We start from the raw sequence: 25,611 nt of genomic DNA, 5'->3' as shown, positions 1-25,611 counted from the left end.
TAAACTCATTTGTCTTTACCATTTCCCCCTTTCATTCTGTGTGCTCAAATTTTCAACTAGGCATAGAGCTGCAGGGTACCTAAGAGTTAACTCCTGAGAACCTCCGTGTTGTTAAAATGTGGCCATTCTGTAAGTCAAACTGCATGTAAGTCCATTACCTTCCTCCCAGCATGGGACATGACTCCTGGGGATGGGCCTCTCTGGCACCAAGAGATTACTACCAAGCACCAGCTGGTGATGCAACTAGAAGTAGTCCCATTTCTTCTTGAGTCAATTCTTTGTGTGTTTTTAAGAATTTGTCTCTTTCATCTAGGTTATCTAATTTATCAGCATACAGTTGTCATAGCATCCTCTTATAACCCTTTTATTTCAGAGGCATTGGTAGTAATATTTTCATTTGTGATTTTCATTATTTGTATCCTTACAGTCTCTATGTCAGTCTAGCTAATGGTTTGTCAATTTTATTTCTTTTAAAGAACAAACTTTTTTTTCTCTATATATAAAATTATCCCCACTCTAATCTTTGTTATTAAGGTTGGTGCAAAAAGAAATATGGTTTTGGACCAAAATTTTAAATCATTATAACTAGGCTGAAATACCTCTTCGTTAATCAAAATAGGAGCCACTGCAATCAACACATTTTTGCCAATGAGAAATAAGTTTTTTTCCTGTAGCATAAAAAATACATGCTTCAGGATTTGATAAACTCTTGTGCTGCAGTCAGCTCACAATAGGTCTGCATGAAGGGAAGGCAGCATATAACTTAAAGAAATAAAGGACAGAGAGACACACACAAGAGAGGAGCTAAAAGATGGGACCAGGGGACTCACAGCTTCTGGAACTGAGAGCCTCAACCCTAGTCTCCACATCATATTTATTTGGAAACTAAGGAGCAGTTGTTTACTATCAGAACTGCAACATCATCTACAATAACAGGAAGCAACAAATAGTTAAGCCAGTTTTCCCACAACACTCTGGGAAAGCATTTTCTGTATCCTGCTGGTTGTGAAAGCCTTTTCCATGCAAAAAGTTATCAAGATGCTTCAAGAAGTGGTAGGTGGTTGGTGAGAGGTCAGGTGAATATGGCAGATGAGGCAAAACTTCATAGCCCAATTCATTCAACTTTTGAAGCATTGGTTGTGGGACATGCACTCAGGCATTGTCCTAGAAAAGAATTGGGCCCTTTCTCTTAAACATTGCTTGCTGCAGGCATTGCAGTTTTCAGTGCATCTCATCAATTTGCTGAGGATACTTCTCAGATGTAATGGTTTTGCCAGGATTCAGAAAGCTGTAGTGGATCAGACCAGCATCAGACCACCCAACAGTGATCATGACCTTTTTTTTGGTGCAAGTTTGGCTTTCGGAAGTGCTTTGGAGCTTTTTGGTCCAACCACTGAACTGGTCATCCCCGGTGTCATATAAAATCCACTTTTCATCACACGTTACAATCCAATCAAGAAATGATTCATTGTTGAGTAGAATGAGAGAAGACAACACTTCAAACTGATGATTTTTTTGAACTTCAGTCAGCTCATGAGACACCCACTTATTGACCTTTTTCACCTTTCCAATTTGCTTCAAATGCCAAATGACCATAGAGTGGTTGATGTGTCTTCGGAATCAACAATAACAGGAAGTAACTGCAACATTTACAATAACAGAAAGCAACTGCAACATATTCTCATGTAGTTTAAGAAGATCAGCTTCAAAGACTGCTCTCAATTGGTCATTGTCAACCTCTGATGGCTGGCCACTACGTTCCTCATCTTCAAGGTTCTCATCTTCTTTATGAAACTTTTTGAACCACCACTGCACTGTACATTTGTTAGCAGTTCCAAATGCCTTGTTGATGTTGTGAGTTGTCTCTGCTGCTTTACGACCCATTTTGAACTCAAATAAGAAAATTGCTTGAATTTGCTTTTTGTTTAACATTGTATCCATGGTCTAAAATAAATATACAATAAATAGGAAGTAATAAGTCATTAGCAAAAAAACATAAAGCTAGAAGGCACATTAACATGATGTATGACATAACCGCATTTATTTAAGAATGTATGCCAATATCAAATGGCAAATTTCAGCAATGCAAAACTGCAATTCCTTTTGCACCAACCCAATATTTCTTTCCTCTGGCTCACTTTGGATTTAGTTTGCTCTTCTTTTTCTAGTTCTTCCATTCTTTTGAGGTTAGGTCTCTGATTTGAAGTCTTTATTCTTTTTTTTAATGTAGCCTCTATAGCTATAAATTTCCCTCTCAGCACTGCCTTCATCGCATCCCATAAGATTTTGTATGTTTTATTTTCATTTTCATTCTCCTTAAGGTATTTCCTAATTTTGCTTGTGATTTCTCATTAACCTATTGGTTGTTTGGCTATGTTTTTTAAAATTTCTGCCTATTTGTTGGTTTTCCATTTTTCCCTCTGTTATTGATTTCTAGCTTCATTCCATTGTGGTCTGAAAATATACATTGTATGATTTCAATATTTTAAATTTATTGATCATTTGTTTCATGACCTAACATATGGTCTATTTTCTCCCCTCAAATATGTTTTGCTTCATATATTTTGGGGCTCTGCTGTTAGGTTCAAAGATTGTCCCCTTTATCCGTATATAATGACCATCTCTGTCCCTTGTAATGGTTTTTTACTTAAAGTCTATTTTATTTTATTTTTAAATATTTATTTATTTTCTCTCCCCTTCTCCCCTCCACCCAGTTGTCTATTCTCTGTGTCTATTTGCTGTGTCTTCTTTGTCCACTTCTGTTGTTGTCAGCGGCACAGGAATCTGTGTTTCTTTTTGTTATATCATCTTGTTGTGTCAGCTCTCCATGTGTGCAGCGCCATTCCTAGGCAGGCTGCACTTTCTTTTGTGCTGGGTGGCTCTCCTTATGGGGCACACTCCTTGAGTGTGGGGCTCCCCTACATGGGGGACACCCCTTCATGACACGGCACCCCTTGTGTGCATCAGCACTGCACATGGGCCAGCTCCACACAGGTCAAGGAGGCCTGGGGTTTGAACCATGGACCTCCCATGTGGTAGACGGATGCCCTAACCACTGGGCCAAGTCCTCTGCCCCTCTGCCCTCTTAAAGTCTATTTTAGATGATATTAGTATAGCTATCCATGCTCTCTCTTGGCTACTACTTGCATGGTATATTATTTCCATGTTTTCACTTTCAACCTTCTTGTATCTCTGAATTTAAATGTACTCACTTGCAGACAGCATATTGGTGGGTCATACATTTTATCCATTCTGCCAAAATCTGCCTTTTGACTGCAGAGTTTAATCCATTTACATTTAAAATCACTAGTGCTATTGCAGTAATACATCTTCCATTTGCTATTTGGTCTTTGTATGTCTTATACATTTTTTTGTCTCTCAATTCTTCCATTAATGCCTACTTTTATATATATTTGATTTTTTTGGCATTGTACCATATTGAGTGCCTTCTCATTTCTATCTGGATATATTTTTTCACCTATTTTCCTTGTAGTTACCATGGGGTTAAAATTTAACATCCTAAATATTCAACAGTCATATTTGGTTTCTTAACAAATAAACTTCAATAGCATACACGTATACTTTTCCTATACCTCTCCATCTCCCCATTTTTGTGTGTGTGTATTTGTTACCATATATCTTTGTACATTGTATGTCCAAAATCATAGCTATATCATTCCTTTCTATGCATTTGCATTTTAGCATTTGTAGGAAAAGTAGGAAGTGAAGTTACATACCAAATAATACACTCCAATAATACTGGCATTTGTAATGACCCAAATGGTTACTTTTACTGCAGGTATTTATGTCTTTATACCTTTTTGAACAACTGTCTAGTGCCTTCCCTTTCAGTCTAAATAACTGTCTTTAGCATGCCTAGTAGGGCAGGTTTGGTGGTGATAAGCCCCCTCCAGCTTTTGTTTATCTGAGAGTGTCTTAACATCCCCCTCATTTTTGAAAGAGAGTCTCACTGGATGTAAATTTCTTCATTGACAGTTGTTTTATTTTAGCACTTTAGGTAATTCAATCCATGTCTCTGTGGTTTCTGATGAGAAATTGGCACTCAATCTAATTGGGGATCTTTTGTACATAACACCTTGCATTTCCCTTGCAGTTTTCAGAATCTCTCCTTGTCCTTTGCATTTGATAATGTGATCAATATATGATGGGATATATTTTTTGTTGTTGTTGTTGGGTAAATTCTTTGACTTTTTTTTGTCTTTATTTTTTTAATATTACATTCAAAAATATGAGGTCCCGATATACTCCCCAATGGGGTGTATTTTTATCCTGTTTGGGCTTCTCTGGGTTTCTTGAATGTGCTTATTCATGTCTTTTGCTACATTTGTGAAGTTCTCTGTAATTATTTCTTCAAATATTCCTTCTGCCCCTTTCCTTCTTTCTTCCTTTTGTGGGACTTCCATAATATATATATTGTTCCATAATGTATATATTATCCCAGGGGTGTCTGAGGCTATTTTCATTGTCTATAATTCGTTTTTCCTTCTGTTCCTCAGCCTGACTTATTTCCAGTGTTTTCCCTTTGAGTTCACTGATTTTTTCTTCTGGCAATTCCAACGTGCTTTCAAAAACCTCCTGGGCATTTCTCATTTCAGTTACTGTGGTCTTCAACTCCCGTTGTTTTGTTTTGTTCCTTTTAAAGATTTCTGTCTCTTTACTAAAATTCTCATATTGCTCATTCTTGTTTTCCTGATCTCCTTTAGTTTTTCCCCCTGTACTTTCCTTCATCTTGTAAAGCATTTTAAGCACCATTTTAAAAAGATTTTGTTGAGTAGGTCCACATTCTGGTCTTCTTAATTGGTGTTCTGTATTTTTATTCTTCCCTTGGCTAGAACATCTTTTTCTGTTTCTATGTTTGTCTTGTATTCTGTTGTACACTGTACATTTTAATATTGTAAACTGTTAACTCTGGCATTTATTCCCTGGGATGTCTGTTTCTTGGTTTTGTAACCAGCTGGTGATAATTCAGAGATTTTCTTAAGGTTCAGCCCTCCTATCAGGAAAGTCTGCCCATGATAATTGCTGTGTACAGTGTTTTACCTTTCTTTCTGGGCCTCTATCTTTCCTAGGCTTTTGTTTGCTAGTTTCTTGGGAGTTTCCCTATTTATAGGAGTTTGGTTATCCCCCTCCATTTTCCAGGGCATAGTCCTTTTCTCTTGGGTGTTTGAAGTTCACAGGCTTTTGTCCCAGGCCTATAATTTCTATAATTTTTATATACCCTTTGTTGTCTCTAGCTGCTTTTGCCTAGAAGGCAAATTCAAGGAAGAGGGTTACCCTGGGAAGGACTTTCCCAAATCAGTCTTTCCCAGCCAAAATAAGGCCAGTGACCCACAAATGTGCTGCAGACTGGCTTCAAACTGCCCTGGGGAGGGTATCAGAAAGGACCTCAAAAGCTTCTCAGATGGCTTCCCAAAGCTGACATTTTCTAGCCTGCCCCAGCAAACGCAGCCCTTCAGGGGACTGTTTCCCTCAGGCTTGAGGAAGCACAGTATCTTTAAACTTCCACTGCCTTCATCCCTGTCTGAGAAGGGTTAAAACAAAGGCTGCAATTGTCCAGGGCTTGTTTGAAATGATAGTTGCCATTGCCTTTGTCCAGGTCTGGTTGAAACAATAGCTGCCCTCAGATCTGAGCCCACAGCCATCTCAATTGGCTATTCAGAAGCCAGGATCAGTCATCATCCATGCCCACCCCCGTTCTTGGGGAAGAGGAATTTTATATCCCTTTTTGTCACCAGTGAGCTAGCCAGGGATTGGACCCTGCAGTGGCCTGCTATGAAAGTGGGCCTTGACCTGGTAGCCACCACACAGAGAGCGATTTAGTGTTCCTTACCGTAGTATCAGTCTCTTTGTCCTGCTCTTCCCTGAATACTCTACAGTGTTCTTCTTGCTCCTAGAGTTTCAAAATAGTTGTTTCAGACAGTTCTTGCCTATCGAATAGTTGTTTTGGCAGAAGGACTGAATCCTTGAGTTCCCTACTCTGCCATCTTCCCAGAAGTTCCCCACACATTTGTATATGTAGTATTTTCACTATTATTTTGTTCAAAATGTATTTACCTTTCTTTGACCCATGGGTTAAATAGAAGCATAATTCCTTTTTTCCAAACATAAGGGTTTTTGTAATATCTTTTAGTTATTGATTTTTTGGTTGTATTGAATTTTGGTCAGAAAACATTCTGTATTATTTTAGTTCTATGAATTGGTGGAAACAGTGTTCTATATGTGTTGTTGGTTAATTTTTTATTCAAGTCTTCTATATCCTTACTGACTTTTATTTTGATTTGATTAAAGATTTTTAAAATACGATTCCTTCCCTGCATGTTCCATTTCTCTGCCATTAGCTTGGAAATCATATGCTCTTTTTTTCTTAATTTAGTAATTACTCTAGAGCTTTCAGCTTGTATCCTTGATTTAGCTATTTATTTTTTCAATGTTGACCTTATATCTAGCAATCTTTCTGAACTCTCTAAATAGTTTTAGGAGGCAACTACGGATTTATTGGGATTTTTCTAGTCTATAAATAATGAAAGTTTTGTTTCTTCTGTTTCAATCCCTACAAATTTTATTTCTCTTTTCTTTTTTGCCATACCATATAAGCCCTGCAGTACAGTGTTGAATAGAAACAGTGAAGAGTGGGGCATTTTTGTTTAGTTCCTGGCTTTAAAGGAAATACCATCAACATTTCATCATTACATATGATACACCTGTTGGGTATTTTGGTAGCTTCCCTTTATGAAGTTAAAACCAGTTTTAGTTTTTCTTAATTTTTAAAAATCATAAATGTATGCTAAATTTTAGGAGGTGCTTTTTCCTACATTTATTATGATGATCACATGATAAGTCTTCTTTATGTATGTGATATTTTACATTAAAAAATATAGATTTTCTAATATGAAATGCTCTATTCATTCCTGAGAAAAATTGTGCTTGGTATTGATATGTTTTTCTACATTGTTGAGTTTACTTTGAACATATTGCAGTTGATTTTTTTAAACATCTGCGTTCATAGGTGAGATAGGTATAATGTTATCTTCTATAGTATTTGTACAGTTTTGGAATCAAGGTTATTCTAGTGTCACTAAATTAGTTGGGGATATTTCTTCTTTTCACTATTATCTGAAATAATTGATAAAATGCAGGAATTATCACTTCCTTATTGATTTGCTGTAAATCTTATCTTGTTCCTTTTAATGGAGATGGTGGAAAAGCTTTTGTCTGTAAACTTAATAGTTTAAATGGTTATTGTTCTAATTAGGCTTTCTCTAGTAAATTTTTAAAAATTTATATTTTTTATTTCATCTGAGTTTCAAAAATAATTATCATAAAGTTAAAGTGTTTTTTCAATTTCTGTTGCCCCTCTTTTATTTGTGCCTCCCATCCTTTTTTAAAATTAGTTTTTAAAGAGCTTTGTGTATTGGTTTTTTTAAACAAACAGACTGGCTTTTAATGTATATTGGGGCTAATCATGTAGACAGTCTCTGCCTAGGACATACCAAAATTCCAGACTCCCAGATGGAAAGCAGTACTTTGACATAAACCATATCATTTGCATAAACAGTTTAGGCACAGAAGGCCAGTCTTATCAGGGAATGGTGGGATGGGATCTCACTGGAAATCTAAGTTCCAAGATACCAGCAAAGGCCAACAGTGCAAATAAACCTAAGGATAGCAGTTTTAGGCCTGCTATGTTATCTGTTTTCTGCACACTGATATTGGGTCTTTGGAATTTGTTGAGACTTCCTATGTGGTATAATATGCAATCTATTCTGTAAACATTTAATACATAGAAATCGTATATCTTCTGATTATCAGAGTTTACATATCTATATTTCCATTAATTCTTTCATTCAAATTTTCTTTATACTTACTAATTCTCCTTTTGATCTGTCAGAACTTGAGAGAATCTTCCACCATGATTGTGAATATGTTAGTTTTTCCTTTTTTGCTTTTTATATTTTGATGCTATGTTGTTAGGTACACAAATCTGCATGCTATATGGGCTGTTTCTGTTATCCATTTCTCATAATTTTATATTCTGAGAAATGAATCATCTCCATTTCAACTTACTTTGTATGATTACTGACATATTTGGGCTTATCTATCGATTTAAATATGATTTTTACACACATGTTATATTTCTGTCCTTTTAATCTCCTTTACCAGGTTGTGTGGATTGGTCAAGATTGCTTTATTTTCTCACTCCCCCCTCCCCTTTTTTTATAACCATGTATTTTGAAGTTTCTGAGCTTTAACATTTACTTACCAGCTTGTTCCTTGCTCTATTTCCAGCCCTCTTGTTTACTTCTGTAAAGTTAAAAATACTATAGGACAGTGTTCTTCAAAGTGTATATATTACTTTATAATGGGAATAATGGAGTAATTGAAATCAAAACTATCTGAATTTATATTCCAGGATCATTACTAATCTAGTTGAATGAGTTACAGTGCCTTTCTGAGCTACAGTTTTCCCATCCATAAAGTGGGAATTGTAACATCTGCATCAGATAATTGTTATGAGGCTTAAGTAAGATAAGGTATATTAAATGTTTAATGGAGTACTTGATACATAGTAATAAATTACTGGCAGTTATTATTTAAATGGAGTATAAAGACCACCAATATCTGATAATGGTTTTTTTCTTTTACTTTTCTTTTTTTTCAGGAGGTACCAGGGATTGAACCCAGGACCTCATACATGGGAAGCTGGTGCTCAACCCCTGAGCTACATCTGCTTCCCAATGAAAGTTGCTTTATCTGTTTCTTTCTTTCTTTGTTTGTTTCTAGTAGATGTTGGGGACCAAACCCAGGACCCCGTACATGGGAAGCAGGTGCTCAACCATTTGCACTACACCTGCTTCCGTGATAAGAGTTTAATAGCCTGAATATATAAAGAAATCCCTCAACTCAACAGCAAAAAGGCAAACAACCCAATTAAAAATAGGAAAAAGACTTGAATAGACATTTCTCTAAAGAACATTCACAAAATGACAAAAACTCACATGAAAAATAGTCAACCTCCATTAGCCATTAGGGAAATGCAAAGCAAAACCACAGTGAGATACCACTTCATGCCTACTAGAATGGGCACAATTATAAAAACAAAAAATTACAAGTGTTGGGGAGGATGTGGAGGAAAAGGAATACCCTTTCACTGCTAATGAGAATGCAAAATGGTGCAGCCACTGTGGAAGACAGTTTGCTGGTTCCTCAGAAAGTTAAGTATAAAATTACCATAGTACCTCAAAAGTCCACTTCTAGGTATGGACCCCCAAAAACTGAAAGCAGGGACTTGAACAGATATTTGCACACTGATGTTTCTAGCAGCATTATTCACATTTACCAAAAGATGGAAGCAACCTAAGTGCCCATCAGCCAATGAATGGATAAATAAAATGTGATATAATACACACAATGGAATATTATTCAGCCATAAAAAGGAATGAAGTTCATGCAACAACATGGATGAACTCGAAGATATCACGTTGGGTGAAATAAATCATACACAAAAGAACAAATATTGTTTGATCTCACTTATATGAATTAACTAGACTAAGAAAACTCATAAAGTCAGAACCTAAAATACAGGTTACCAGGGATAGGTGGAGATAGAGAAGCTTAGAGTGTACAGGATGATGGAAAAATTTTGGTAATGGATAGTGGTGATGGTAGCACAACATTGTGAAAGTAATTAACAGCATTGAATTATATATGTGACTGTGGTACTGTGGTATAAAGGGAAAATTTTAGGCTGTGTATATATGTTCCTAGAATAAAATTTTTTAAAAAATGCAGGAACTGCACAACACACAGTCAACCCTAAGTTAAACCATGGACTATAATTAATAGTACAATTACAAAAACATGCTTTCATCAGTTGTAATAAATATACCACAACAATGTAAGATGTTAATAATAGGTTGGTATATAAGAATCTTGTATTTTTTTTGCATGATTGTTCTGTAAATCCACAACCTCTCTAATAAAAAAAATAGGATGTGCAAAGTGCTCTGGAACTGACAGCATGAATCTTGGAATCCCTGTCTTCCTGCTTCTGGTGGACATTTTTTGTACAACTCCTCAAATTAAAACTCAGTAGTAGATACAACCCCAGGTACTGGTGCTCCTGAGGGGTACAAAGACACACAGGTTCTACAGTCATGGCAGAGGGCTCTGGAGTTCAGTGCCTTGCCAGTGGGCCCTACTTTGGAGTTTGTTTTCCTGAGTGTGATGGAGTTGGACTCAGATGTGATCCCTCTCCACATGCCTTGTCTGTCACTTTTACTGAACCTGTGGTTGGCCCTGGAGTTGGTGTATGCTCAGTAGACTTGAATCTCTGGGCTGCCCATGTGCCAGCTGGGCCCTGAGCCTCAGCAGAGTTGCAATACCTACTCTCTGGTTCATTGGCCTTACCCAGGTCAGCTAACAGGGAGGTGGAGATGGTTAACCACCACACCAGGGAACTGAAAGAGTCTACAACTGCAAGCAGGGAATCATATCCATCAGCCATGTGGGATCTAAGCCCCATCTCAATTTAGAGATGGAGTGGACATTACCTTCCTGGGGTCCACCAGATGGAGGAATACAGTATGGATTGGAGTGGACTTACTGGTATTCTACTATAAAACTACTGTGACTCTAGCAATGGAAGAAATTGTATCATTGATGTGGAGACGGTGACCATGGAATTTGCTGAGAGCAGGGAGAGGGAAGAAGAGGTATGATATGGGGCCATTTTTGGGATTTGGGGTTGTCCTGAATGGTATTGCAGGGACAGATGCCAGACATGGTATGTCCTGCCATGACCCAGTAGATGGAGTGGGGGAGAGTGTGGACTGTAGTCTATGCAGTGCAGCAGTGCTCCAAAATGTATTCACCAAATGCAATGAATGTGCCACAATGATGAAAGAGGTTAGTGATGTGGGAGATTTGGGAGGGTGGGGAGTGGGGTGTATGGGAACCTCTTCTATTTTTTAATGTAACATTTTGTGTGATCTATGTATCTTTTTTTAAAAAGGACAATAAAAATTGCTAAAAAATAAAAAGTTGCTAAAAAAACAACACTCATTAGTGGGCCTTACCTTGCAAAACCTAGAGAAATAATTCTGGTGGGATTTGAGGGAAGAAAGAATATGGTCCAGATATAGAGTGGGATGTAGACAGAACCCTATGAGATATGCACACTTTAAAATATGCTATATTATGACATTTACAATGGAAGTATTTTTTAAGTTGAAGATTTAATCCATAAGAACACATCTGACCTGTACCAGAATTTGGTGTGGCATTGCAGAGGAAAGCACCATTATGTTTTTTTAAAAAGACCACCTGTTTCATAATACTGATGATTATCAAGTAGTGATAGCAAGTGTAGAATAGGGATTCAAAAATCTTGACTACTAATGGATGGAAAGAAGTTAGTTTTTATGGGCATTTGGGGCAGATAGAGATTTATAAGCTGGGTTAGGAGGACCTATGTTTATTTGCCAAGAAGGGGCCACCTGTGATTTTTGAAAAATAGAAATATGGGCACTGATACTCAAGATACTGTGTCAAGAAAGGATGAGGTCCAGAGCTCAGATGGAGGATTTGGTCTGAATTAAGAGGAGAAACTATCACAAGTCAGATTCAAGTAAATAAGTTGAGCACTGAGGGCGCGGATTTCCACGGAGGAGTAGAGCAGGAGCCGAGGACGCACAGTGACGCAAGGGACGACTGCGGAGACTTTGAGGATGGTGCGAACAGGTCTACTTTATTGGGGGATACAGCGCTTATATATGTGCAGGGTAACACCAAATAAGGCAAGGAGTGAGGGGAGAGTTGCTAATTGGCTGGGGGAAGGCGGGAAGGAGCTGGGTGGGGAGGGCTGACGTATAGGATGCCGATTGGCTGAAACTGCTGACGTGGCCGTTGCTGGGCAGGGGAGCCGCGGAGAGGTTACACTTTGGGGAGTAGGCGGGAAGTTCTGGGAGGCAGGGCAGAGGCTGGCTGATTGCTGCAGGGCACCTTCCCAGTGGTCCAAATGGTGGATGAAGATAGAGGGCCAGTGCTCGGGCAGGGCACCTTGGGGGCACTAATCAACCCGCACCAAGCACCCACCAATGGGAGACAGCACTTATCTCAACTCACCGGGCTTGCCCAACGGCGACGGGCCTCCCCATCAATTCACCCCTGTTTTTTATTAAATGGAGATGGGGGGGCCTCGCAGCAATGGCCGGGCTGGTGATTTGGGGAAGGGGACATGGCGAGGGCAAGGAGAGGGAGTGGGGCTAAACAGGCAGCTTGATTTTGCCAGGCGCAGCGTTGCCTTCTGGGTCTCCTCAGCTCCTGGTGGTGGGTAGCTTTCCGGGGCTTCGGCTGTGGTCCTACGGGCGGCTCGGTGGTGGCGATTCGATGGTAATGGACCCTTGGTTCGAACATAGTCTCACGAACTTCCCGACGCTGTAGGGCCTTCAGGCGGCGGCGCTTCCTCCTCCCTGGTTTCGGCTGTGGTGGCAGGTTTGATGTTTCGGCCTGGGATCCAGAATGGTTGTGAGGCGTTTTCTGGAAAGACACAAGCAAACCCTCTCCCTTGGGTGAGGAGGGGACTGGGCCCTTTCCAGGCATTAGTTTCTGGGTCTTTCCAGTAGACCATAGGCATAGGTATAGGTAAGTATGATGGTCCCCAGTGTTTATGCATGGCCGAGAGGCCCTTGCTGTCAAATGTGAGGAGGTTAAGATGGATGAGACATGCCGTAATGACCTCATCTGTGGAGTTTTGGGGGTGTATACCCCTCTCCTTTTATATTAATGCCTTTAGACGGTGGTGGGTATTCTCCACCATGGCCTGTCCCTGTGGATTGTAAGGGATGCCAAAGTGGTGTGTGATATTATAGTTCTGAAGGAAGAGCTGAAACCTTTTACTACGATATGCGGGCCCGTTGTCAGTTTTTAAGTCCCAGGGGACGCCCATGAACAGAATGGCCTGTCTCAAGGCTTTGATGGAATACTTTGCAGATTCCCCCGGGAGGGCGGCCGCATAAGTGAGATGCGAGTAGGTGTCGATAAGACGTGAACATACTTAAGCCTCCCAAATGAGGGGACGTGAGTTACGTTCATTTGCCACTGGGAGTTGGGCTTGAGCCCTCGGGGGTTCACCCCTTGGGGCTGCAGGGGCCCAAGTGGAAGGAATGGCACACAGGTTTGGCAAGAGCGCACAAGGTGTTTACAGGTTTCTATGGGCAAGTCTGGTAATAGGTGTTTCAGCGAGGTGGCCGAGAAGTGAAACCTGGCGTGCAAGGACTTTGCTTGATTTATGTGGTCTCCCGCCATGTTAAGGGCGTGAGCGGAGACAGCACGGTCTGCTAGATCATTACCAGCAGCCAGGGGGCCCGGTAGGGACGTGTGGCTCCGAATGTGTGCAATATACCATGGGTGGAACCTTCCCTCAAGAAGCCGTTGCAGCACAGTGAGTGCTAGATCGAGCGGCGTATCCTTGGGGAAGAAGGTGGCATAGGCGAGAGCTTTACAGACCTGCATGGTGTATAGGCTGTCCGTAAAGATGTTTATGGGCTGGTCTGCAAAAGCGTGGAGGCAGGCGATGACGGCTGAAAGCTCGCCTGCTTGCACCAAGTTAGGGTTTTCAAAGACTCGCCGTACGGGCTGCTTTTGGTGTTTGACGTAAGCAATAAATGCAAACTTAGTTTTGGAGGCATCCGTGAATGCGGTGGTGCAGTGTGGCAGTGGTGTGGAGCTAGGAAAAGGGTGATGTTGGCTGGCCAAGGGCATATGGATCAGCCCTTGGAGAAGCTTATGACTGGGGTAGTGGTTGTCAAAGGTCCCCGAGTAACGCTCCAGCAGCACCTGCATGGATATGTTCTCTTGTATGAGGTAATCAATGGTCCCTGTAGAGAGTGGCCAGATAATGGAAGCCGGTTGTGTGTTGTAGGTGTGAAGGCAGAGTGTTAGGAGGTCATGCGCCAGGCTGATGAAGGCCTGGAAGATCGGGCAGATTTTGGGGATCCGGCTTTTGGATAAGTGTAGCCATTGGAGAGGGCCCTCTTGCCAGAGGATGCCGGTAGGCGTCTTAGGGGTATGGAGGATGAGGGCAAGGATAGGCTTTTCTGGATCGTGTCTCTGCAGTGACATGGTGGCTATGGCTTTGTTGACCCACTCTAGGGCAGCCCGGGCCTCTGGAGTAACCTTTATGCACCGAGCCGCCATGGATGTTGGTTGGCATGGTTCTCGTAAGAGGGAGAACAGCGGCTCGAGCTGCGCAGTGGTGACAGGGATAGCCGTGCGTACCCAGTTACTGTTTCTGCATAGCTGCTGCAGCTCAGCCAGGGTTAGGCTGTTGGGAATGCTTAACTGTGGGGCCACGGGCTGCACATGAGATGTGATATGGAACCCGAGAAAGGTGAATGGGGGTGCATGTTGCACCTTCTCTCTGCTAACGGTTAGGCCGAGAGCCAGCAAGCCTGTGAGGAGTTTGGTCATGGTGTCTTGTAGATGCTCTGCATCTGGATGGGCCAGGAGGATATCATCCATGTAATGGATGATATATGCCTCCTGCCTCAATGGTTCAACGGCCAGATTGACAAAGTTTTGGCAGATGGTGGGACTGTTGCACATGCCCTGTCGGAGGACGCGCCACTGATACCGGGGGTTAGCCCCTTTGTGATTGCCTAGGGGTATAGTGAAGGCAAACCTGTGCTTGTCCCTAGGGTGCAAAGGAATAGAAAAGAAACAGCCCTTGATGTCTAAGATGAGTATATGATAGTGCGCAGGAATGGCCGATGGGTGGGGTAGGCCGGGCTGCGCCGAGCCCATGGGAATAATGTGTTTGTTAATTTCCCTGAGGTCATGTAAAAGCCGGTATTTGCCTGTGGATTTTTTGTGAATGACAAAGACAGGCGAATTCTAGGGGCTGGTGGAAGGCTCTATATGTCCCTTTTCCAATTGTTCCCGTACCAGTAACGACAAGGCCTCGCGTTTGTGGGGTGGTAAAGGCCATTGCTCAACCCATATGGGCTCCTCTGTGTCCCACTGCAGGGGAGCGGGTTTTGGCTGAGTGCCGCGAGCAATGGCCCATCCTATTGGGGGGGAGCCATGGTGATGAAAGCTCCGCTCTGTGAGAGGACATCTCTTCCCCAAAGGATGGTGGGCAAGTCAGGGAGGAGGAGGGGCCGGAAACTGCCTGTGTGCCCTTCCTCATCTTCCCAAGTTAGGGGGTCCCTGACCTGCTGGGAGGACGCTGCTCCCATGGCGCCCTGCACTGGGGGGCCCTCGACCAGATTCCAGTATCTTTCATAGTAGATGGGGAAGCAGGAGACTTCTGCCCCCGAGTCCAATGTACCGTGAAACCAATGCCCATCTATTCTTAATGCAAGGGAAGGTCGGTCCTTGCTTATTGGAAGCGTCCACATCAGGGTTTTGGCAGTGGGCGGGTGACCTCTTGGTGGTGGGGCTGAGGCTTGCCCCCTTGGAAGTTTAAAGGCCTCCCTGTCTTGCTGGGGTGCACCCAGCAATCTCTGGCCCAATGATAGCCATGCCCACATCTAGGGCAGGGCGTGGCAGGCCTGTCTGGCCTGCAGCCGCCACCAGGAGGCGGGGGGCCGCTAGTGCAGTCGCGTGCAAAATGTCCCGACTCGCCGCACTTGAAGCAGCCAGTGTTGAGGGCGAGGGCCGTTGCAAGGGACTGACCTAGGGAGGCGGCCAGGGCCTGGGAAGAGGGGTTTAAGTCTCTGCATGCCAGTATCCAGTCGTGGAGCTCCTTGTCCCGGATGGGCAGCAGGGCCTGCTTACAGACTGAGTTGGCCCCCTCAAGGATAAGCTCCCTGGCCAGGGCGCGCCGGGCCTGACTGTCCTCGACCCTGCGCTCGCAAGCCTCTTGGACCCGTGAGACAAAGGAGGCGAAATCCTCATCCCCCTTCTGAATAAGTTTGGCAAGGCTGTCGGCCTTGCTGGCGGAACAATTTTGGAAGGCACGCAAAGCGACTGAGCGAATTTGTTCCCAGAACTGGGGCGGGGCCTGATAGTATGCCGCAGGGTCGGCGTAAGGGCCAGCGCTTAGGAAACTCTCAAGCGGGTAGGGAATATTAAGCCACCTGTTGGCGGCGGCCTGCTGCTCAGCCTGATCCTGGTAGTGCGCTCGCCAATCTACGAACTGGCCAGGAGTAAGGATGGCGTGGGCCATCGAGAACCAGTCGTAGGGAAGATTCAGGTGACCGGACAGATCATCTATCAACTGTCGAGCATATGGGCTATTCAAACCGTCCTCCTTAATAGCCTTCCGGAGGCGTTTAATATCATCGGCGTCATGTTGGTACCAGGCAAGAGGTCGTTGCAGAGAGGGGGCAAGATTAAGCGGGTATAACTGGGGGGTCGTACCAGGCGCGGGGGCTCCACGAGAGATCTGCTGGCATTGCATGCAAATGAGGGTGACTAGGAGGTCGGTAGGAGGGGCCGGGAGGGAAGTAGCAGGGGGGGGGTGCGAAGTCCAAGGGGCACTAGGTAGCCCCCAGGCCAAGCCTGCATTGGCAGTTGCAGCATTATATGCCGGAGGAGGAGGGGGAGGAGGGCCAGGAGGCCCAAATCGGGGCCAGGGGGCAGGCTCACGCCCGGCAGCCGGGGGCACAGCAGCGGTGGAAGGCGGAAGCTCGCCATTTTTGGCGGCGGTCTGCTCAGGCCAAGAGGAAGGTGGAAGTCCACCATTTCAGGGTATGGGAGCAGACCATGAAGAAGGCGGAAGTCCGCCATCTTGAGTAGCAGGGGCAGGTGGCGCGGAAGGCACGGAAGGAGGGGAGCTAGGAGCTGGCGGGGGCGACCGGGCGGGGGGCATCTCTTCTAAGAGGCTGTCAACCTGCAACACGAGGGAGACCTCGTCGTCGTCAGGAGCAGCAGAGCCGTCTTTCTCACAAGCGTAAGCAGTAGTGGGGGGGGCGGAACTGGGCGGAGCGGAGCCATAGAGGCTACGGGAAAGGGAGGACCCCATACCGGGAGCGGAGATAGGTAAAAACTAGGGGAAGGGGGAAGACGTGCCGTAGTCCAGCCCAGAGGGCAGACGCGAAGAGTCCGGTTCCTAGAATCGGACGGCGGGAGTCTGCACCTCAGCGAGAGGGGGATGCGAGTCCGGCCTGAAAGGGTCGGACGGCAAGAGTCCTGCCCTGGGCGATTAGAGGTCCCAGGGATGGACGAGAGTCCAGTGGACGAGAGTCCTTACCTGCCCCACGTTGGGCGCCAAATGAGGGCGCGGATTTCCGCGGAGGAGTAGAGCAGGAGCCGAGGATGTACAGTGACGTGAGGGACGACTGCGGAGACTCTGAGGATGGTGCGAACAGGTCTACTTTATTGGGGGATATAGCGCTTATATATGCGCAGGGTAACACCAAATAAGGCAAGGAGTGAGGGGAGAGTTGCTAATTGGCTGGGGGAAGGCGGGAAGGAGCTGGGTGGGGAGGGCTGACGTATAGGATGCCGATTGGCTGAAACTGCTGACGCGGCCGTTGCTGGGCAGGGGAGCCGCGGAGAGGTTACACTTTGGGGAGTAGGCGGGAAGTTCTGGGAGGCAGGGCAGAGGCTGGCTGATTGCTGCAGGGCACCTTCCCAGTGGTCCAAATGGTGGATGAAGATAGAGGGCCAGTGCTCGGGCAGGGCACCTTGGGGGCACTAATCAACCCGCACCAAGCACCCACCCAATGGGAGACAGAGCTTATCTCAACTCACCGGGCTTGCCCAACGGCGACGGGCCTGCCCATCAGAGCACGATACAGTCATGTTTAATTTTAGATCATTAATTTATGTTACCACCAATATGAAAAGTTACATGATTGTTCTACAGCAGTTCTCCACACATCTCTGGCATAGGAATGGAGAAGACAGCTGCTTGAGTTGACCCAATGTTAGCTTTTTACAGAGTGGAGTCAGCAAAAAGTTCCACAAGCTGGAGAGGCAGTGCTAGTGACAATGTTATTCAGTACTGGTAAAAATCAATCCAGAGATCATCCACCACACATCTGGGTAGGTGAGAAGGTACACTAGAAGGAGAAAAGGGAGCAGGCATGGAATAGACATCATGGCAAATTGAAAGGACTTATTATTTAGTCATTCACTGAGTACCAGATACTGTCTAGATGTAGGGGAATATGATAAGAGTACAAAACAGACACATTTACTGCTCCTATGGAGATGACAATCTATTGTTTACAAAGAAAAAATACATGTATAAGATGGTGATAAGTGCAATAAAAATGCTAATATAAAAGAGGGTAAGGAAAATAAGGAATGTGGAGAGGTTGCTAATTGATATATAGATGGCCAAGGAAGGTCTCACCAATAAAAGACATTTGAACAGAAATGCCATTCAAGGAATATCATGAGAATATCAAAGCACAAGGTATACAGAGAACAGAATTAAAAAGAGTACCATGAGAATAGAAAATATGTAAATGAGGTAATTCTACCATAACTTAAGAAAATTGATGTTGGTTATGAGTGATCATGGTTTCTTCTTTGTCTACATACACACAACCAATCCTTTTAAGTAAATCTGCTTTAGAAACTCTCCTTGAATTAACACCAAAGTACTTGCCTACAGTTTGGGGAACTCACCACATCTGATTTTCAACGTAGGAAATTTAATCAGCTCTAGGTCAAGCATGTTCTCCGTCCTCATGTGCTCCATCATAGAGTATCCAGTGATGTCATGCAACCCCTTTTGCAAGTTTGTCCAGTCAGGGGATCTGTGTTTTTTGAGATATAATTCCAGTGGGCCCAAGGACTAGAATTCACAGAGCACTTTCTCTAAGAATTTTCAACCTTCATTTACCAGTGTGTAGTTTACCCTTTCCAATTGGAAAACCTTTTTTTTTTTCCTGTTTGAACGACTAGGGAAAAAAAAGATTAAGGAATTCTTATTATGAGAACATAGTGGTTGAATGCAGAAGCTTTAAAATAACACCTAGATGAAAATTCCAACTATGTCATTTAATAATTGCTTGGCCTTGGGCTTTTTCTGAATTGAAATATTTTGTCAAGCAGATTCAGGGTAAGAGAAAATTTATCTAAAATGCACTCTGAATATCTCTGGGAATATTTTTATACTAACTACTACTGTGAACAATGGTTCCTTGAACTAATTTCTTTTCTTTTCTAGGAAGAACCGGAACTATGATCTGTTCATGGCTTATTGCCAGTGAAATATTTACAACTGCAGAGGTATGAAAGATGTTTCCACAAACCTTGTCTTAATCTGATTGAATTTACTAGTTCTGAAATATCACTGGTAGGTTGTTAAGATGATTCTTTGAGTTATGGTACTTAAATGAAAATTGTAATTGGAGAGATAGTTGTTAGAAAGTCTGCTTTACATATTTATATATATTTTTTAACTTGCACTAGTTAGTAAGAGACTTAGGTAACCTCTTACTCAGAGCCAGGAATAGGGTGAAGTGAGCAAGTCATTCACCTTGAACAAAATGTAAGGGAGTGCCAAAAATCTCATAACTAGATAAATAATATTTAAATGCAATATTTTGAAAAATCGAAATTAATGTGAAGAGTGCATGATGAACACAATATCAACATTTTATTTAAAGATAGGATTCAATAGGGCCAGCATTAAGGTGGGTCACATAGGCCATTCCACAAGTGCAAAAGCACCCGGCAAGCAAAATGCCTCCCTCATCTCTAGTCCTGGCCCTGCTCTCACTCTCACCAATAAAGTGACCTCTTCCTTCCTCACAACAATTACATGAAAATTAATTAGATAGGTTTTCCAAAAGACCTTGAACATCCTTGGAAATGTGTGGTGAATAAAAGTTATCTTTTTCTAATTCAGAACAGTATCTCCTCAACATCATCTCTAAATAATCAAAATACGAAGGGTCTGTGACCACTGAAAATTTCTGAGAAGATAGGATGGGCTGTTTCTACTTTTTATTTTATTTTTTTAAGCAAATTTAATTTTTATTTATGTTTTTAAAGATTTTATTTCTCCCTACTCCCTCATTGTTTGCACTTGCCACATGCTGTTTTTATTTATTTATTTTATTTTATTTTTTTTAATTTTTATTTTTTTTATTGACTTTGTAATAATATTACATCAAAAATATATATGTGAGGTCCCATTCAACCCCACTCCCCCACCCCCTCTCCCCCCCAAAACACTCGTCCCCATCATCATGACACATCCATTGGATTTGGTAAGTACATCTTTGGGCACCTCTGCACCTCATAGTCAATGGTCAACATCATGGCCCATACTCTCCTCCATTCCATCCAGTGGGCCCTGTGAGGATTTACAATGTCCGGTGATTGCCTCTGAAGCACCATCCAGGGCAGCTCCATGTCCCAAAGACACCTCCACCTCTCATCTCTTCCTGCCTTTCCCCATACCCATCGTCCACCATGTCCACTTTTCTCAATCCAATACCACCTCTTCTATGTGGACATTGGATTGGTTGTGTCCATTGCACCTCTATGTCAAGAGGAGGCTCAAATTCCACATGGATGCTGGATGCAATCCTCCCATTTTCAGTTGTAATCACTCTAGGCTCCATGGTGTGGTGATTGTCCTTCTTCAACTCCATCTTAGCTGAGTGTTTCTACTTTTTAAAACAGAGTTCTGTCCTGACCCTTCTGAGAAGTTACCACTTACAGAACACACTCCCAGCAGTACTACTCCCCAGTTGGGAGATGGTCTAAATAAGAGAAGCTGTGGGTTATGCACAAGGTCCAATGCTCTGAACTCCATCACCTTTTTTTTCTGTTTTGAGAAACATCAGTTTTGATGTGTTCTAGGACAGTGTCTTTCAACCTACAGTTCACAATCTATCAGTGAGTTGTAAAATCATTTTACTGGGTCATGACCAGCATTTTCTTTTTAAGAAAATAGAATACATTAGACAATAGCAAAATGTTAAGTATTGCTTTGTGAAACTTTTGTTTCTGTTATGTGTATGTATTCCCTCTGATTTTTATTAATCAAGTTATTAATGCAGGTTGTAACTTTTAGAAAAGTTTGAGAAGTTCATTTGTTTTAAGTAGGTTCTAGTCAAAAGACAACCATAATCCTGGTTGGCCAAGATGTCAGTATAAGATCCTCCAGGGTCCAGTCCCTCCAAAGAATCTTCGAATAGCTAACAAAAACTGGCAGATCCATCTTCCTCAGAACTCTGGAAATGGTTAAAATGGATGCAGTAACTTAGCAAATACAAAATTTTTAAAAATGCAGCTTCAAAAAATGGTAGGAGAAGCGTTTGGCACCTTTAATGCCCCTTCCAGTCCCCTCCAGGGCACTACATTCCCGTTGTAGGTCCCTGGCCCTACTCTGGTAGCAGAGCATTGCCTGTGTGTATACTGCAGTACTTGTATGTTGGTGCCAGTCTGTCCTATGGCAGCCTGAAAGACTGAGCCAGCAACATCATCCCTGACTTGCCCTTTGAGAACTTACCAGCAGGCAGAAGCAGCTTGCTGCCAACTAAAGCAGTGTAAGAAACACTTCAGTCAAAGTGGCCTGGGGCAAAGGATTACCTGCTTTAAGTCACACAATAGAGTACTTGGGACAGGGATAAAGTCTATTTCATATGGATTACAGGGGTTATTGGAATTCCTGTAACTGGGGGAAATCCTAAGGCCATAAGCAAGCATAAGCAAGCATAAGAAAGAGGTAGGCTCAGAAAAAATCAGAGAGAACACACTGCACTTCACATTTTGCTTCAGGCTTATCTTCAAGATAGGAGGGCTAAACTCTGAAGGAGACACCAGCCAATGCAGAGCCAACTTGCAAAGACTGTAAAAGATGTTTTTGAGCCTTGGTGTGTTTGTTTTTGTTAGCTCCTCCCATTCAAAGAAATCTCTGTCATATCACTAGCTGGATGCAAACTTAAGAAACCAACAAGGAAAACAGAGAAAGATGTAAAGGATATCAGGAAAACAATGAATGAACAATATGAGAATATTAATGAAGATACACATATTTTTAAAAGGAACCAGGAAGAACTCCTGGATTTCATCAGTTAGAGAAGACCACAATAACAAAATGAAAAATTCCTTAGAGGTTTACAACACAGATTGGAACTGGCAGAAGAACAAATCAGTGACCTCAAAGATAAGTGAATTAATATGATTCTAGCTGAAAAGCCGAAGGACATTGAATGAAAGAAAGTGAACACAACATAAGAAACCAGTGGAACACCATCAAACATACCAATACACATACCATTGGGATCCCAGAAGAGAAGAAAGAGAAAGGGATAGAAGGAATATTCAAAGGAATAATGGCAGAAAATTTCTGAAATTTAATGAAAGACATGAATACATGCATTTAAGAATTCCAACAGGATAAACTCAAAGAAAATCAGGCCCAGACACACAGTACTCTAACTGTTGAATTCTAAGGATAAGGAGAGAGTTCTAAGAGCTGCAAGAGAAAAGCAACAGGATACATACAAGGGACCCCAATAAGATTAAGTGCTGATTTCTTATCAGAAACCATGGTGGCAAGAAGGCAGTGGGATAACATATTTAAAGTAATAAAAGGAAACAATTATAAACCAGCTGGATAAACAATATATATCCAGCAAAACTGTCTTTCAAAACTGAGGGAGAGAGAAAGACATTCACAGATAAGCAAAAGCTGAGAGATTTCATTATCATTAGATGTGCCCTATAGACACTGCTAAAGGGAGTTCTTAAGAATGAAAGGAAAGGACACCAGTGGATTTAAGTGGCATAAAGAAATAAAGACCTCCAGTAAAGGTAAACATGTGGGTGATTATAGATGCCAGTACTATTGTATTGTATTTTTGGTATGTAACTTTGCTTTTTTACATTCCTACAGGAACTAAAATGTGAATGCATAAAAAGTAATGAAAAATCCATGGTTGTAGAGTACAATGTATAATATGTAATTTGTAACAAGTACAATCAAGAGGTGGGGGAAATAGGGGTATAGGAATAATGTATGTATAGGCTATTGAAGTTAAGTTAGAGTCAAAGCAAATATTATTGTTATATATATAAGATGTTATATTTAAGCCCCATGGTAATCACAAAAATTTTACCTGAAAAATATGTAGGGAAAGAAATGAGAATGGACTCCACATGATAGACTACAAAAAAATAAAATAAATATGGAAATAGGCACTAATGCAAGAATTGAGGGACAAAAAGGTATAAGACTAACAAAAGCTAACTAGCAAAATGGTAAAAGAAAGTCCTGCATTATCATTAGTTACTTTAGATGTAAATGGTTCCACTATCCAATAAAAAGGCAGATATTGACAGAATGGATTTTTAAAAAGCATTACATGACTATATATTATTTACTACAAGAGACTCACCTTAAATTCAAAGTCACAAATAGGTTAAAAGTGAAAGGATGGAAAAATATACCATATGCAAGTAGTAACCAAAAGAGACCTGGGGTAGCTAGACTAATACAGATAAAATAAAATTTAAGTAAAAAACTTTACAACAACAAACAAAAAAGAACAACAACAACAAAAAAAAAACTGTTACAAAGGATAAACAATTCACTATTTCCTGATAAAGGGACCAATTCCATAAGAAGACATGACAATTTTAAGTATATGCATCTAATGGCAGTGTCCCAAGTTATATGAAGCAAATATTGATATATTTGAAGGGAGGAATAGATGGTTCCACATTAATAGTAGGAAACTTCACTATGTCACTTCCAAAAATGGATAGAACATCTTGATAGAAGATGAGTGAAGAAATAGAAGACTTCAATGACACTGTAAACCAACAAGAGGTACCAGACATGTATAGGACACTTCATCCAACATCTGCAGAATATACATTTTTCCCTGGTGCACATGGATGATTCTCCAGGATAGAGCATATTTTAGGTCATAAAACATGTCTCAATAAATTTAAAAATATTTAAATAATACAATGTACCTTTTCTCACAGCAGTGGAATGAAACTAGAAATTAATAACAGAGGGAGTACTGGAAAAATCATAAATATGCAGAAATTAAACAATGCAATCTTAAACCAATGGTTCAAAGAAAAAATCACTAAGGAAATTAGGAAATATCTTGAGGCTTGTGAAAACAAGAACACAACATAACAATGAGTATGGGGTGCAGCAAAGGCTGTGCTGAAGGACATATATATAGCTCTAAATGCTTACATTGAGAAAGAATAAAGATTTCAAATCACAGCCCAAATCTCACAAGTTTAAGATATGGAAGAAAAAAAGAGCAAACTAAACCCCAAGCAAGCAAAGGAAGACAATAACAAAGATTAGTGTGAATAAAATGAAATAGAGAATAATAATAAAAAAAAGCACAATAGAATCATTGAAACCAAAAGTTGGTTCTTGAAAACATCAATAAATTCAAAAAATCTTTAGCTAGACTGATAAAGAAGAAAACAAAGAAGACACTGAAAACTAAAATTAAAAATAGAAGAGGAGGGGATGTTGGGAAGATGGTAGAGTAAGGAGCTCCAGGACTCACCAGGAACTGTCTGAAACAACTATTTTGAAACTTCAACCCACCCCAGACAAGGGCAGCAGCAGCCATTTATTCATCCTGCCTTGGACAAAGGCCATGGTGGAGGAGAGTTAAAGATGCTACACTGGGAGCAGATGTGGCTCAAGCAGTTGAGTACCTGCTTTTCCCACATGGGAGGTCCCAGGTTCAGTTCCTGGTGCCTCCTAATCAAAAACAAAAAACCAATAACAAACAAAACAAATGAAAAATCCAACTCAGGGGAGCTGATGTGGCTCAGTGGTGGAGCGCTGTTTTGTCTCAGTGGTTGAATGCCGGCTTCCCGCTTACGAGGTCCTGGGTTCACCCCTGGCCCATTATCTCAAAGCAAAAAAAAAGTTATTACACTTCCTCAGGGGTGTGGGGGACAGTGAGTTGAAGAACTGCATTTTCTGGGCAGGGGAAGCTCAGCTCATCTCTGGGGAACCATGGAAAAAGCTCTTGACACCCTCCTTGATCCCTCCCCAGGCACTCTGTAGCAGTTCTCTGTCCCCTTTGAGGGTCTCTGGCCCTGTTTCATCTGTCACGTGGCTCTCCTCCCAAAATATCCTCTCCAGGCAAAAGCATCTAGAGAGAACAAAAGGCATTTAAGAAGCAATAGAGGCAGAAAGTCTGGGGCAAAGGCCTACCAACTTCAGACACCCAGGAGAGGGAAGTCCGTCTGTTGAGAAACAAAGGGGACAACCAAACCCCTATAAATAGGGGAACTCCAAAACAACTAGCAATCAAAATCCCAGAAAGACAGAGAAAACCCTGCATATGCATTCACCTTTGGCATACCTTCTGATAGGAGGGAGGGCTGCTCAAGAAAATCTCTTTCTATGAGCTGGTTATAAAGTCAAGAAACACACATCTCAGGGAATAAATCCCATAGTAAACCTTTTAAAATACTAAAATGTACAGTGTGCAACAAAAAAGTACAAGATTAACATAGAAACAGTTTAGAATAACCCATCAAACAGAAGAGGATAAAAATACAAAATACATCAATGAAGAAGAGGAGGATGTGGACATACCAAACAAAGGCTTTAAAACATGATCTTAAAAATGCTTAAGGAGATGAAATACAGATAAATGTATGAGCAGTATGAGAAAT

General features: G+C 41.9%; 1 protein-coding gene across 1 annotated transcript in view; it reads left to right on the top strand.

Annotated features, from left to right (window-relative positions):
- The window catches only part of LOC101427048 (phosphatidylinositol 3,4,5-trisphosphate 3-phosphatase TPTE2-like), a 109,610-nt gene that overhangs the window by 49,765 nt on the left and 34,234 nt on the right, over window positions 1-25,611 (top strand). Inside the window, exon 11 of the mRNA XM_058276680.2 lies at window positions 19,148-19,209. Coding sequence (XP_058132663.2) covers window positions 19,148-19,209 — 62 coding nt within the window. The remainder of the gene's footprint in view (window positions 1-19,147; window positions 19,210-25,611) is intronic.

The sequence above is a fragment of the Dasypus novemcinctus genome, chromosome 15, assembly GCF_030445035.2.
Source record: "Dasypus novemcinctus isolate mDasNov1 chromosome 15, mDasNov1.1.hap2, whole genome shotgun sequence".
Lineage (NCBI taxonomy): Eukaryota > Metazoa > Chordata > Mammalia > Cingulata > Dasypodidae > Dasypus > Dasypus novemcinctus.
This window is presented reverse-complemented; position numbering and strand designations above follow the sequence as displayed.